General features: G+C 54.9%; 4 protein-coding genes across 4 annotated transcripts; 2 read left to right on the forward strand and 2 right to left on the reverse strand.

Moving 5' to 3' along the window:
• Positions 1–190: 190 nt before the first annotated feature.
• Positions 191–4,997, reverse strand: BKA78DRAFT_300652 (uncharacterized protein; the record flags this gene model as incomplete). The annotated part of the gene is made up of 3 exons (XM_066887230.1): positions 191–1,269; positions 1,647–2,336; positions 2,399–4,997. The coding sequence occupies 3 exons, from the start codon at positions 4,995–4,997 to the stop codon at positions 191–193; spliced, it is 4,368 nt and encodes a 1,455-aa protein (XP_066738161.1).
• A 1,127-nt stretch (positions 4,998–6,124) lies between these two features.
• Positions 6,125–7,030, forward strand: BKA78DRAFT_66339 (uncharacterized protein). The gene has a single exon (XM_066893548.1). The coding sequence runs from the start codon at positions 6,366–6,368 to the stop codon at positions 6,909–6,911; it is 546 nt and encodes a 181-aa protein (XP_066738162.1). The 5' UTR covers positions 6,125–6,365; the 3' UTR covers positions 6,912–7,030.
• Positions 7,031–7,745: 715 nt separating this feature from the next.
• On the forward strand, positions 7,746–12,659 carry BKA78DRAFT_384150 (uncharacterized protein). Its single transcript, XM_066893091.1, has 4 exons — positions 7,746–9,634; positions 9,683–11,138; positions 11,188–12,317; positions 12,609–12,659. The coding sequence occupies exons 1-3, from the start codon at positions 7,784–7,786 to the stop codon at positions 12,303–12,305; spliced, it is 4,425 nt and encodes a 1,474-aa protein (XP_066738163.1). The 5' UTR covers positions 7,746–7,783; the 3' UTR covers positions 12,306–12,317; positions 12,609–12,659.
• A 21-nt stretch (positions 12,660–12,680) lies between these two features.
• BKA78DRAFT_357795 (uncharacterized protein) lies at positions 12,681–13,400 on the reverse strand (the record flags this gene model as incomplete). The annotated part of the gene is made up of 1 exon (XM_066892279.1): positions 12,681–13,400. One exon carries the CDS (start codon positions 13,398–13,400, stop codon positions 12,681–12,683), a length of 720 nt encoding a protein of 239 aa, XP_066738164.1.
• Positions 13,401–14,514: the final 1,114 nt, after the last annotated feature.

Below are 14,514 nucleotides of genomic sequence, written 5' to 3' on the forward strand. Positions count from 1 at the left end.
GATCGGGACAGTGTTAGACTGAGTTGTCAAGCGAGTTGACTCCATCTCTTGTGCCTGAATTTTTAAGTCAAGATATGTTTACAGGGAGTGATCAAACACCTCACCCCCAAAGGACTTCGTCATTTGAACTTGTAGAAGGATTGCCTCAGGGAGCATTCAAGCATCTCGCTTCAGAGCCCTCTCCTGCAAATCACCGCTTGTACCCAAACACAATCGCACCATTCTCATTCCCGTTGAAGGACGCCTCGCTTGAGGCTTTCTTGGAGTGGCGCTTCCAGATTTTCATTGGAACAAGCGCCTGAGCTCTGTCGCAAACATCTCCTCCTTGCGCGCAGGTACAATTGAAACGCGCCCCAGACTGATACCAAATAAAGCCATGCAATGCTCGTGGGTCCCGCTTGGTAATTTCATTCATGTCCTGGACATGAATCGCGACGTAATCCTCTCCGGTTGGCATGTTGGCCCAGGACCGACAAGGAGGGGTATCGGGAGTGATCAAGTCGCCAAAGTCGCGGCCGAAAAGTGTAACAGCTTTGATCTTTTGAACGAAAGCCATCCAACCCTTGCTTCTTGGCCCTAGATCTGCGAAACGGTATGGGATACTCGACTCAGACTCTGAAATCTCAGCGAAGTCGAAGCCCACGAGAGTGTCATTCCACGCTGACACACTGACCTCGTATCCGGGCCTGTACATCCTCTCCTCTTGATACGTGAAGGCCTTTTCCAGATAGTCGATAGCTTCCTCGACACGGTCGCTGAATGTGACCACCGCTTCTTCGACTTTCGTTCTATCGATTGGGCTGGAGGCGCCGCTGCTCTCGCCGACAAAAGTTCGTTTCCCGGGGAGGATCGGCAGCGCCATATTCACTCTATCGATGAGCGTTTCGATCGCAGAGTGAGCAGTGTGCTGTCGCCCAACCAGCCTCAGATCCTCAACCTTGGACAAGAATCGGGATTTGATCGGACTGGAAAGCTCATATTTCCAAGACGCGATCACAAGGTGTAGCAGTGCGCTTGCGCCATTGACGAGCCAGCCTCGCTTGTCGCCAACATCGTAGAGCAGCACGTACTTCTTGGACATCCGGAGGACTTGCTGCTCATACGTGGGGCGGAACCAGAGATGGAGAGGCTTGTCTTTCACTCCCAGGCAGAATGACAGGCCAAGGTTGATGTACTGGCCGCCTGAAATACTCAGTTTTTCGAAGATCCACCCTGGTCGTGTCTCGTCGCACGCAGATCGATTGACAGGGTGGTGAGCGTCAAGAGAGCCTGGCAATCGTTAGCGGATGAGCGGCGAAAATGTTGCTTCAATTGCGGAGAATGGCGAATCCAAGGCAGTGCGGGGAGCTTGAATGCTCCGTGTAGGTATCTTCTCAGACTCTGTCGTTTTAAGAAAAAGTCAAGATGTGTGTACACAGGGAGTGAACAAATGCCTTACCCCCTGAAGACTTAGATGTTTGAGCTTTTAAAAGGATATCAACAGGGAGCATTCAAGCACACCGCACTGCTTTGGATTCGCCATTTCTTTTGCGACTTCCTGTGGCAGCGCGATCCCTAGCCTCCACCCAATACCCTTCACAGCTGGCAAAACTCAGTGGGGCTGGAGGCGCCTTTTCTTCAGTCGAGTGGGCCGAGGGGCTTCATACCTGTGTAGCTCTTTGCTTCGGGACACCAGCCCACTACGTTCTTCGTAGCAGCAAACAAATCAGTCAACCGTATATGTCGCGCTTTTTCATCCTGCAAGCTCTGAATACGCTCGTCAAGATACGACAAATACGAGCCGTCGCTGTTGTAGAGAAGATGCCAGGTGATGGTATCCCCAACAAGCTTGGTAGGGAAGAGAATGGAAGAGAAGCCCTTTATGAACACTCTCCCGTCGAATTCAGTAACGCGACTCGTCCTGAGAAGACCCGCCATCATGTTGAGTGGGATTTCAAGGCCGAAGTTGTCCCTGATTGAGTCTGCATACCTTCGAGCGCTGACCGGGTTGCGAAATAGGCCTTGCCAACAAGTTCCCTCTCGAGACTTCAACCACTCACGGTCAACTTCACTAACAGTGAATGAAATCCGCCCATAAACATCCCAATTGGCCCGAGAGAAGCCACAGGCAACACGCTTGTCCTCCTGTGACGCAAATTTGGGGCTCACGTGTTCTAGGTGACTATAGGATGGCGTGCACTCAGCGAGATTTTCCGATGGGGATGAACGAAGGGCAGATCCTATCCAGGAAAGTTGCTCGACTATCTCGCAGATGAATTCTTTAGGGCCACTAATGCCGACAATCGTTTGTTCTGCACGCGTTCTGATGTCTATGTTTGTACCGAAAACATTGCGTACTGAGACCATAGTGTCAGCCTCTGAGCATACGCTATTAGTGTTAGGAAAAGTGCTCACTCACAGTCTTCGGTGGTGGCGGTGGTGGTGGTTGCGTCTAAAGATTTACGAAGAACCTCCAGGATTCGGGTCCCGGTATTTGGCCAGTTTTGCTTCAGGTACTCTGCAGTTGTTGTAGCTGTAGCGCTGCAGAGGGATCCTGTGATTGTAATCGCTGTGAAGAGGGAGTCTGGGGATGGTTTCGAGTACTGTTGTGCCAAAAACTCCGAAGCACTCCAATCGACGACGAAGAGAGCGTTGATTTGCGTTTTTGTACCGTATTTGACTTCAGGACGATTGGAAACCCTAGCTCGATCACACGCAAGCGATAGTTGCTGCATCATTCGGCGAGCTCCAGGGAACATCGCGAATTGCGAGTCTTTTCCAACTGTGTAAGTGGACCAGTTTTCTCCAAACAGTTTTCCGTTTAACCGAGATATTTCATGATGATATTCATCGGCATCGTTGCTCTTTTCTGCGACCACAGAATTGAATACGCGGTAGAGCCTGCTGGCGGCTGACCTCGGGTTTTCTCCAGATTTGACGATTGGCTTTGCTTTCGATGATTCTGCAGGGGTAGAGTCCATCCAAGTCTGGTGCGTCAGATGCATAATTTCCTCCAATTTCCAGGCGTAATCTGATTTTGGTGTAGGACGAGGACTCCTCGAGACCCTCCAATAGAACATGGATGATGCAACAACACAAACGACTGTAGCCGCGAGATACAGACAGATTTCCAATGCCCGTGGAGACAACACTGAGCGGTCGGAGTTGCCCATTGATCTAATCAGCATTGCCACTGGCACCAGACTCATGGCAAGGTAGACGCGGAACCAGTTTGTACCGCACACGGTGATCAATGCGGCACAGACTCGTTTGAATCCACTCAGAACTCTCTGTTTTAAGCTCTCGATTTCCCATGCGAGAGTATTGACCCGGTAAATTGCAGACGTTACAGTACGGTACACCAGCTCGTGTGCTTCCGTGCCCTTGATATCCGTGTACAAAATTGCAAACTCCTTGGCCAAGACCGGCAAGTGGTAGCACAACTCGGGAAAGCTGAGTTCGAGCTGATAAAAGGCCACTGCTTGATCGCCTTTTGCGAAGAAGACAGGCCCCGAGCGAACGCCTGGGACAAAAATTACCCGCTTCTCAACATGGATTTTACGATCTTCAGACGGATCTCTTCGCGTCCCCTCTTTCGGATGCGCCCTAGGTGATGGTGTTGCGCCATGGGACAGTGCCAATTTCCCCTTCGGTCGTTGCGCTTCAAGTGAATCCTCGGCTTTGGCTGCAAGAGCATGTTGTGGTTGATTTGAATCCGGACTGAGCTGCACATACTCAGTTTGAGAACCAATGGGAATAGAGTCATGCTCTTGTTGAAGCAATTGTCCCTGCTGCTGTCGCTGAGCTTGCGCCTGCGCCTTGGCCATGTGGAGAGCACTGATATGACGCGGCACTGAAAACATCCCGCTGTGAGGACCAACAAAGACATCCTCTTTGGGGGCTTCGGCACCAACCATGTCGGTGGGATCGTAGTTGCCCATGATGAAATCTATGTTGTATTCATCATCAAACAAGCGTTCATCACTGAACCCGTCGGCCTTTGGGTTCATCGACAGCATCGGATAGCCTGGAAGGGAATCCGAGGGCATGTGAGGTGTTTGTCGGTTCTTTCCCTTGTCCTTTGGCTCCTCTCTGAAGTCGGAGGAACGTTGTAGCTCAAGCGCAGCCCGACGAAATGGATTTCTCCTTGGCTCCTTGGGGAGCTTATTGTAGAGGCCGGGTTCCGCTTTTGACAGGCTCTCTTCTTCCCGCGCAGAAGCGAAGATGCTTTTCGTAGGATTTGTTGTGATTGAAGCAATCTTCGACGGTCCGGGGTTTCTCTGCAGTTCTTGTCGTTGGGCGACCAGATCTGAGCCGCTTGGTACCGCAACCTCGCTCGTCCAGCTTCCAACCTGGGCCACAAGAAGCAGACGTATCTTTGGGAAAGGAGCCAGCATCGCCGCAACAGTGTCAGCAAACTTCCTCGGACGGGGTCCATCCGGAGGAGAGACAAGAACCACATCATGCCCATCCAGGCGTCCCCAGGTGTAGTAGTTCTCGTTCAAGGATGGATCGAAGTTCAAGTCCAATGGTGGTCCATGAAGCTCGTCAAGGTTAGCGGTAGCCAAGCGGTGCTGGAGTCCATCGGCGACGAGGCAGGCCACAAGGTACTGATCTTGGTGTTTTCGAATATTTTGCCGTTGCTGTTCCATAAAATCCAGTTCTTCCACTTCCTCTTCCTCTTCTCCTTTCAGGTCATCTGCTCGCTTTTCAGGGTGTATGGCTTTGCTCATCTTTGAGAATCTTGAACCCTTGCTGGCTAGAATTGTTTGATCAATGGAAAAGACAGTGGGCAGTTTCTCTGTTGTTGGCCTCATGATATTCGACTGGTAGGATCGCTGAGGCTTCGAATAGGTGTCGCAAACCAAGGCGGTGTATTGGAAAAAGAACCGGTGCCTGATTGAGGTAGCGTTTGATGCCTCCCGGTGGGCTAAGCAACCGAGAAAAAACCACTGTAAAAGCAGCGCAAGCAGGACTGCCGGCAAGGTGCTCGTGTAAATCTGCCTTGCGCGAAGCATGCGCAACTCAAAAGCTGGTCACTGCATCGTCGCCAATCGTTTTCAAGCACCAATAGCAGGTCGGCACAGAGAAGGGAAAAACACGTCTGCAGTGGCAGTGCAGGCGAAAGCTCAGAGACTCAGCTCAACAAGACTTCGAGCAGTGCCAGTAGCCAGGGCTTCTGGGCTCGTGCGCTGCATCAGACATGGCCGAATGGGGAAGGTATTGACAGACCCACCACGCAATGACGCGACGGTGGAGCTTTCAAGTAGCAGCAGGCTAGCAGCAGCCGCTCGGTGAGAAGCGGCGCTGCCGAAGTCGTGGAAATGAGAGGGCAGATCCAGACCGCAAGCAGTCAGCATCGGAAAACCACTGCATAGGGGGTCGCGAAAGAAATGACAAGACCAAGGCGGCGTGGGGTGCTCGAATGCTTCTTGTAGCTATGTTCTCGAACTTAGCCGTTGAGCGACGAGGTCGACATACATGTGTCCAGGGAGTAATCAAACACTCTGTTTCTAAAACTCTTGAACATGTTCGCTCGTAAAGAGATGGCAACAGGGAGCCTTCAAGCGTCCCGCAGCGCATTGGAGTCGACATTTCTTTTGCGACCGCACCAGAGCCACACCTGGAGACTCAGCCTCACGTGGATCGCTGCGGGGTGACAAGCGTTCGCTACCGACAGAACGGGGTCGACAAGAGGCGGTACGAAGCACGACGGCTGGATGAGCGAGCAGAAAGTGGCAAGAATCTTCTCAATGGGTAAGCACAAGGCTGAGGACTTTGGGGGCCACAGGCAACGAACGAGGCTGATGCTGTGTGACCAAGGCGCAAGTCTGCAGGCGTCTTTTTCGTGGTCTGTCCCACAGCGTCTTGAATTACTTCCACACCGACGGTTTGTGGACTGACTTGAATCCTGACCTGCAACTTCGAGGTCTTTCGAGCAACAGGTACGACAGTGCGAAAAATCCGCAGCTCGCGCCCGCAGCACTGCCATGGAAATGTTTGAAAGCATGGAACAAAAGTCGAGGAAACTTGAAGCTATGGAGCAGAGCGGCTCTGACGGTATTGTACCTCCTCGGTGACGGCGTTGTGACAGAAAGGAGAGGAGCGACCCAAGGCTGTCCACCCCGCACCGCACTCCGGTCTTGTGACACAGACCTCCGTGATCAAACCGCGAATGCTTTCCAATGTCGCCAAGGCTTTTCTTGACTCTGGTGGATCGAAAGCTTGTGTGGCCTGCAGGTGAATGCATCAGGTCTCCAAAGCCCCAATTGGAGGTGCTTGTGGGAGGAACATTTCTCGTTCAGCCTTGCGATGCATAGGGATACGAGGTCCGGCGTATCACGACTCCGGCGGTGCTGCGCGGATGTTGCAAGGACTGAGGAGTGATGGCCAGGTGCAAAGAAGCGAGATGTCGGTGGCGGCGAGAGAATCAGGGTAAGAGTCATGGTCGGGCGTCCAGGAGAGGAAAGGACGACGCAAAGAATGGACCCGCGGCGCTTTACGTCCTCGTCGCTGGCGTATCTCTTCGTGCAGGTCTTGACAGAAACTTGCTTGACATTTCGAGCTTCCTGCTTCGCCCGAGTTCAAGACAAGACAGGCTCGCTCGCAGCACCAGGCCAAATCTCCTTCGCGGACAAGCAGCCTCAAGTTGTCTTGCGCCGTTGAGAAAGCCCGAAGCTCTTTTGTTGGCACTGCGACAACATCTATCCAGGGCAGGTACATGGCCAGCTGACACCAGGAAAGGGGGGCAGGTTGGCGTCTCAAGCTCCAACGACGAAGACCCTGACGAACTGGATGTCTCCAGCGGGAAGCAAGTCACTCTTCCTCGCCGGACGCCGAGCCACGATGGAGAGCCTCGACTCGAGCATCACGATGCGCCGCGCTCCGACCAGAGAAAGGACCGCCGCAGAAGAGCTCCAAGCGCGTCGTAGGCTTCGTGGTGCAAAAGCTCGCATGTGAGACTACAGCAGCTCCGCAGATCCAGTCTTTGGGCAAGTCCGCATGCGCCTGGGAGATTCCTCTTACATTTTTTTGACGGATTTGATCACTCCCAGGCTCCGGTGATGCCACTTCTTGTGTCCAATGCATTGTTTCAGACTGCGACCATTTTCATGAGCGCCATCAACTTTGCGACCGACCCAACCAACGAGCACCACACCGAGTCTTCAGGTTTCTCCTATCAGCGGCAAACGTTGCCCCTGTCTTTGTTCCCAAATCCACATGGATCTTCCTGTCCTTGCTCTTCCTCTACTTGCGCCTTTGTACCGCCCCCTTTCAGTTCAGGCCGTAGCCAAGCGTTATGCCGAAGGAGCTTGCGATTCGCGCGTCGTCGACGATTGGTGGGGAAATGTTCCGAGGCCGCAAGAGGGTGTTATCGGGACCGACGAAAGTACCGTTTCGGTTCCAGTTGCCCGTGAAGCATTCGGGACAGGCCCAACCAGTTCAGCGTTCGATATTGACGAGTAAACAGATGAAAACGCGAAAGAGACGCGCTGCGGGTTGGCGCGGGGATGCGGATAGTCGGACCGGATAGCGATCGGGCCTTTTTGGAATCGGGTCGAGTGATCCGGAGCGTCGAAAGTGGAGTGTTCCTGACTTTGGCTGTGGAGATGGGAAAAGAAGGTAGGATATGGACTGGGCTTGGTGGTTGGGCTGCTATCGGGAGACGCGTCGACGCGCCTCGTACACAGTACGTGGGGGAGCTGGTCCGAGCTTCATCGACATTTTAGGACACACAGTGGGGACGAACACTTCACAACCTCCGCCCCAACTTTCCCTCCCTACCCGTCAATGAGCCCTCATCATGGCGCCCCAATGCCAGGCTCTCAACCTCTCCGACGAGAGTCCTTGCGCGGAGGCTGCTCACAGCTATGCCTCTGGTCTTTTCTGTCGATTTCATGCCCGACAAGCCTACGGCCTGTACAAGGGTTACAAGCGCCGTAACGCTGAACTCGACGCCTTGGTAGCCAATCCGCACTCGTATCTCAGGAAGAAGAAGGAGACTATGGCCCAAATCGACTTCCGGGACATCAATGACGAGAAGACGCTGAAAGAACTGCACACGCACCTTTTCTACCGCCACGCCCTTCTGGACAGGGTCATTCGGGCCCGCAAACTGCACCATAGCCGCTTCCACGCCCTCGATCTCGACTATGGTCATCAGCACTACCTCGACCACCTCTCCGGCCAAAAGGCCTCGGTAATCCGCGCCCTCGAACGCCTCGAACGACGGACGGCCGAAGTCCTCTACAGCCAACACAAATGGTTCAACTGGGTGCGGCATCTGGAGGACGAGGAGGAAAAACAACGCGACGCAGAGAAGAAGAAGGTCAAGCAAGAGGCTGCCCTGTTCAAGCGGCATTGGAAGGAGGTCGAGAAGCGCATGCGGGAGCTCCGCAAAAAGGAGGAGGAGAAGCGGCAGCAGGAATTCCTCGACCAGGCCTGGCAGGAGCGGCAAAAGCTCGACGAAGAGGACGACAGCGACGACTCGGAATGGGATCCCATCGAGGGTGTTGTCGAGGACGAGCGCGGCAGCTATATCGATCTCATCAAACACTTTTTGTGGCAGGAGACCGACAAGGACGACGCTACGAAGGAGAAGGCTACCAAGGAGAAGGCTGCCAAGGACGATGCGGAGGACCAACGCCAGCCGCTGGCCGAAGTCGACACCAACACCGTCCAGCCCGACCAGCCGACCAATGGCGAGACTTCTGCAGCCCCCAAAAGCAAGAACGCGAAGAAGAAAGCGAGGAAAAAGGCCAAAGCGGCCGGAACCAAAGCGGGCGAGGACAAGGGCGAGGTCCAGCAAAGGCCTGGAAATGTGCACATCGAATCGGCCGTGGAGATGCGCCAGCGACTGAAAGAAGGCGAAAAGCTTCAGCATGGCAATGGATGGACGGCTGTTAGCACCATTGCCCACCCGACCGTTGATGGCAATACAGCGCCTTGCTCGGACCGAGAGATTGACAGTCTACTCGGTCAGGTGGCCGAGATCAAGCATCTGCTCTTTTGTCGCCTGCTGTTGTCCCACGCGGCTTTGCTCCCAGTCGCGCTCCGCGCAAACACCATTGACGAATTCCTTGCCGACTCCGAGGTCAACAACAGCGACTTGCGTGATCTTTGTCTGAAGATGGAACAGCCTGGCCTCCAAGAAGTCCGCGACGCGTGCGCTGATCTTGGTCGTGGCGAAGAAGATGACGATGACGACGATGACGATGAGTACCATGCTCCGGAGCCTCAAGGCAACCTCGGGCTCCAGCCAATTGTTACCAGTGGGATACCTCGTCACTTTCAGACAGATCGTGAAAAGAACATCATCAAGAGCAGGAAAAGTTTGATGAAGGAGGACGGCAACAGCACATTGGTCGACTTTGGCGACATTGACGATGCGGGACAGTACAAAGTCCGCAAGATTCGTGTCAAGGTGTGCGGAAAGTGGATCTACAACTATCCCTCCGACAAAGCCATGACCCGCCGTGGGTGGTTGCAATTCTCCATCATCGCCAAACAATGCTCTCTCCACGACGCCATTCATCTGTGCAAGAGCTGGGACGAGTTTTTTGAGCTCAGCACACTGGCTATCCATCGATACTTCCCCGCTGGAGAGTGGGGAAATTGGGGCGACGACCAGTTTACCCAGCAACTGATGCTACTGGTAATGCCTTCTCCGAGACATTACTTTCTGATGACTAACTGAATGCAGGGCTTCTTCACTTACTTCAAATTTGACGTTGCACCCCAGATGACGGGACACTTCCAGACTAGCAGGCATGCCCAGGGAATTCGGAGACAGCACGCTGCTCGCGAGGCGCGGAACTTCATGTGCGGCTACATGAAACGGAACGACCCTGTCGCCCGTCGCTTCATCCAATACCTCGCACTCATGGCAAACAGGGTCGTCATCATGGCTCGTGACGCCAAAACAGGACGAGTTCTCGTCCAGCCCCCGCGCAGCCAGCTCTGGCTTGTGAGAGAAAAGTCTGGCATCGGCCGCGCCAGTAGGAGTGAGTGGAAAAACGTCAAGGAGGTTAGCCCCGAGTTCTTCGACGAAATCAACAAGTTCCGCAGCTGGAATGTCGGCTTCAAGGACTACTTCGATATCTGCATTTGGGACACCGAGCCTGGCTACCACTTTGCAGCTTTTTACGAAATGGTCCAAGCGACGCTCGTCAAGGCCCATCGATGCAAAAAGGCAAACGACTTTTACCTTCCCTTGAAGCCTATTCTGAGCACCATCAGGCGAGACCCCGACACAGACCGGGTGCGGGACCTTTTCCCTGAAGAAGCCGAGGCTGGAGGTTTGAGCATGTGGGACGGTTTTGAGGACGGAACCAACAGGAATGTGGTCTTCAGTGTCGACATGGATGGCGGCGCACAGACAGTCGACAGAGACCAGCTGACGGGAGACCTGCCCGATATTTGTCGCTACACTGAGGCCGACAGACTCGAGGATGAGGTTTTGTTTCCATGGGAGCATCGCACCAGCGACTTTAGCAAATTGGTAATCCAATCCGGAGTGGACGACCTTGAAGGAGAGGGAGAAGAAGACGAAGACGAAGATGACGAAGATGAAGACGAGGACGAAGAATATTACGGCGGCAGACCAGCGCTGGCGGGCCAGGGCAATTGGATGGAGATTTTTGAGAACCAAGGCCCGGACATGGACCGCTTCATCAACGACACTGGTCCTGACGAGATGGAATTCGACTTTGACGACGGGGACTCTGACGACTACGATGAAGAAACATCCCCCGATCCGGCAATTGTCAAGAGGCTCGAGGACTCTGGTCTTCCCTTGGGCAAGTTTTGGCACAAAACGTGGCTTGACTTTGGCAGGTACATGTCAGAACGCTTCAAATCTACAAAGGCTTCAGAAGCCGTGCAGGAATTTGGGAAGTGGATGTATGGAGCCCACTTTGAACAAGCACAAGTCCCTAGCAACCGTATGCTGGAGTTCGGCGACATGTCGAAAGCAGTTGCGCTTGTCGAAGGTGTGGAAAGTTTGGAAGTATCACATCCAAATGCCCGTCGATTGATTGATCCTGGATACGACCCGAGCCAATCAAGCGCTTTCAAGGCGGCCGCTCTCCGTCCAACTCCCCAAAATCTTCTAATGAGCAGAGAATGGGACACCTGGATGGACAAGGAAAAGGCTTTTGGTAAGTATCTTCAACTTCCTTGGGCAAACCGGCGACTAACGAAAACAAGCCTTCAAGGACGGCTGGCATCGCGCCGACCTGACTCCAAATGCCGAGGCGTTGTGGGAGGAAGCCCAGGACCTTTCTGATGAGTTCGACGATTGGATTCGCGGTGACTGCATTGATATCGCCATTGAACACGCCATCAAGGCCTTCCAGATGCTCACTTGGCTCGAAGTGACGCCCGATTGCAACCGCCGCATCATAATCGACATGCGCCGCGCCATCAACATGACAACACTCTTCTTTGATGCCTCAAAGAGGGACAAATTTCTCGGAGATGAAGTCATGAGCGAGGAATACAAGGACTCGATGATTCTCAACCAGACTGCTCGCGCTCTTGGTTTACCCCGGGATGTTCGATCGTCTCTCAGCAACGCCAAACGTCCAAAAGAGCAATGGGCTCCTGTCGATGCCTGCACTCGACGACTGCCGCGGATTGAACCGCCGTTCAAACATTTCCCTGCCGACTGGGACCTCACCATCCGCCCATCTCTGGCTTACCTCTACCGTGGAGGCGTCATTTGCCCTCGTTACGAAGAGGATGCCGCCGCTTACACCGTCGCACTCACGGAGCCCGGCCGCGACAGCCCCGACCTCTTCATCGACTACCGCAGGCTCATGGAGGACGACTTCCGTGTCAGCCTTGCCGACCCCGATCAAATCGATCCTCTGCTCACCACTGCCCGCACATTTGCCAGCACGCATGGCAAAGATTCCTGCTTCTCGGTCCTCAAGATTTGGAGCGCCTCGCACTTTTACCCGCTCATGGTCGGGCTCGAGACGCGCGCCGGGCTCTCGTTTTTCGACACGGCCTGCCGCTGCTGGGAGTGGAAGTTCGTCCCCAAAGACATGCCCTACTCGGAACGCAGCATGCACAAGGCCCTCGACCTGCGCTTTGCGCCGTACCTGGCGAGGAAGCCGCAGCTGGCGAGAAACATGGTCGTCAGATGCGACCGCGTCTTGGTCATGGGCAAGGACAGGAAGGAGTGTGAGCGCTTGACCATGGCTGCGGTTTGGATGATTACGACGCGTCCGTGGCGGTTGGAGGTTGATCCTTGGAAGAGTTGGTTTGGCGTTGGGTTGGATCTTCTCGAGGGCTTGGATGAGAAGTGGTGGACTTGTTGATTGATATGCCTGGTATGTACTCTACTTGTATGGGTCTTCTGTCTTTACAGCCCGGCGCAATGGCGCTGTCTTGCCGAGTTCTTAGTGTCAATTCCAATCCTTTTGAGAAGTTTTCGTTGCAATGTCGCCCAGCCACGAGCCTTTTCAATAACCAAAAACGTCCACTTGTCCCAGTGACCGTCTCGGCTTTCCCGCCCCTTCGTCAGTGCAAAATCTTCAGAGCCATCGTCAAGAATCACTTTGGCACGGCTTGTACAATAAAATGCTCATGATGTCACACTCCCCGCTAAACTACAACTACAGACACATCCCAGTCGATCCTCGCCAACGCGCCGAAGCGCAGCCCCAGACTCCGATCGCCGCACCCGAGACTCCTCACTCCACCTCTTCCTCCCCGTTCGCCTCCCTCCTCTCCGCCTGCTTTTCGGCGCGGCGCGCCGCCCTCTTCCACTCCCACTCCTCCCCCCTATCCCCCCTCATCATCTCCCTGAAGTCGCCCCACCGGCGCTTCCACTTCCCCTTCTTCTCCTCCTCTTCCTCCCCTTCCTCCGTCTCCTCCTCTTCCTCAGCCTGCTGGTCGCGAGCCACCCACTCCTTCAACGGGTCGCGCACCGGGGCGTCCGGCGCGCCAAACCTCTCCACTGTCCGGCGGCGCAGGGCGTCGCCCGCCATCCAGTTGTTGGCGTAGGCGGCGGTGCCGGCGGGGGCAGGCGCGGGGGCAGAGGCGGTCGGCTGCTGCTGTTGCTGCTCTTGCTGCTGTTGCTGGCGGTGCTCGTGCTGCTGGAGGCAGGCGATCGAGGAGGCCACCGAGGGAGAAGATGGCGGCAGCGGCGGCAGCGGCTTGGACCGCGGATATTGCCCACCAGGGCGAGCAGCAGGCGCGGTCGCCCCCGTCACCACGGGAACGCCCTCGAGCCACGAAAGGACTCGTCCGTTCTGCTCGCGCGCCTGGCGAGCGTTCTCCGCAGCTTGGCGCTCGGTCTCGAGGCGCTCGGCGGCGCGTTGGGCGGCGCGTTCGGCGGCGGGGATGACGGGGCCGGGGGGAGGGCGGCTGTGGTGCTTGTTTTTGGCCTGGTACGTGTGACGCGAGGCCATTGTGGTGGTGGTGGTGGTGGTCGGTGGTGGTGGGAGCGGGGGCGGGAGGGAGAACCGACGGTGCTGCTGTGACGGGGCAGCGGGCGAGAGAGACGTGCTGCTGTGTCGGGGCAGCGGGGAGGAGAGCTGCTGTGGCAGGGCAGCGAGGTCTTCTGGAAGGTGTTAGCTTGAGTAAGGACATGAACTGGATGAAGAGAAGGACTCACTCTGATGCGGGTGTCTTGGAGCACACGAAGATCCGCGTGCCGCGGTGGTCTGCCTTCGACACAGCCAAAGTGGTGATCAGCTTTCAGCTTGGACGGGCCGCGGGCAAGACAGACAGTCGCCAGAGGCAGACTTGTAGCGGGCGAGGTCTGAGAGGGAGACGGGCGGCAGAGCAGCAAAGCTGAATTGTTGGAAGTGATGGAGACTCCCGGGCAGCAGTGCTGTTGGATGTGACGGAGACTTGATCGTTCGAGGGCTCGCGTGTGTGGTGCAAAATGACATTCAGGTCAAAGGGGGCCTTGATCACTGAATGTCAGAACGAAAAAGTGGAGAGGAAAAGAGAGGAACTGTTGATGGTGGAGGGAAGTGTTTTGATCCCAAGGCAGCCCGGATTAACCTTACCCCGGCCAGGTGTGGTGATATGGGGAAAGAGGGAAGTGATGGTGGTGGGTGTGGTCCGGTGTGCTTGTGATTGGCTAGGAGGTCTTTGCGGCTGCACAAAGTCCCACCACCACAAAGCTTCAGATTAAAGGAAGGACTTGGTTCTATTCACATGAGAACCCAAGAGACTACTTGAAGAACCAGCAAAGATTTCCACATCGAAGAAGGTGGTTTCCTGACCAAAAGCCTCAAAATCCGGTCGCTCTATATACATGTACCCATCCCCTTGCGGCAGCCAGACCACCTCCCTTCCCCGTCTGGAGCCACAGACTGTCAAAATTTGCTCTGATTCGTGTGCTGTCTTACGTTCTTAAATACGCCCCGACAACCGCCTGCGTCCTCTCAGAAATCGCTCGCAAACGCACGCGCCTTGGAAGCAGACAGAAGGCGCGGACAAACGCGCAGGAAACGGCTTTTGGAAGAATCAACATTGACTGATGAGTTTGGGACGAAGTGATGCATGGCAAAG

This window comes from Phyllosticta capitalensis, assembly GCF_038381095.1.
Source record: "Phyllosticta capitalensis strain CBS 128856 chromosome Unknown BKA78scaffold_14, whole genome shotgun sequence".
In the NCBI taxonomy this organism is placed as follows: Eukaryota; Fungi; Ascomycota; class Dothideomycetes; order Botryosphaeriales; family Phyllostictaceae; genus Phyllosticta; species Phyllosticta capitalensis.

Excerpts from the sequence above, each read along its gene's own strand:
- BKA78DRAFT_66339 (XM_066893548.1), top strand. The coding sequence starts at position 6,366 with ATGGCCAGGTGCAAAGAAGCGAGATGTCGGTGGCGGCGAGAGAATCAG.
- BKA78DRAFT_384150 (XM_066893091.1), top strand. The coding sequence starts at position 7,784 with ATGGCGCCCCAATGCCAGGCTCTCAACCTCTCCGACGAGAGTCCTTGC. Across the intron at positions 9,635-9,682 it reads CCCAGCAACTGATGCTACTG|GGCTTCTTCACTTACTTCAA; the intron begins GTAATGCCTTCT and ends AACTGAATGCAG. Across the intron at positions 11,139-11,187 it reads GGACAAGGAAAAGGCTTTTG|CCTTCAAGGACGGCTGGCAT; the intron begins GTAAGTATCTTC and ends AACGAAAACAAG.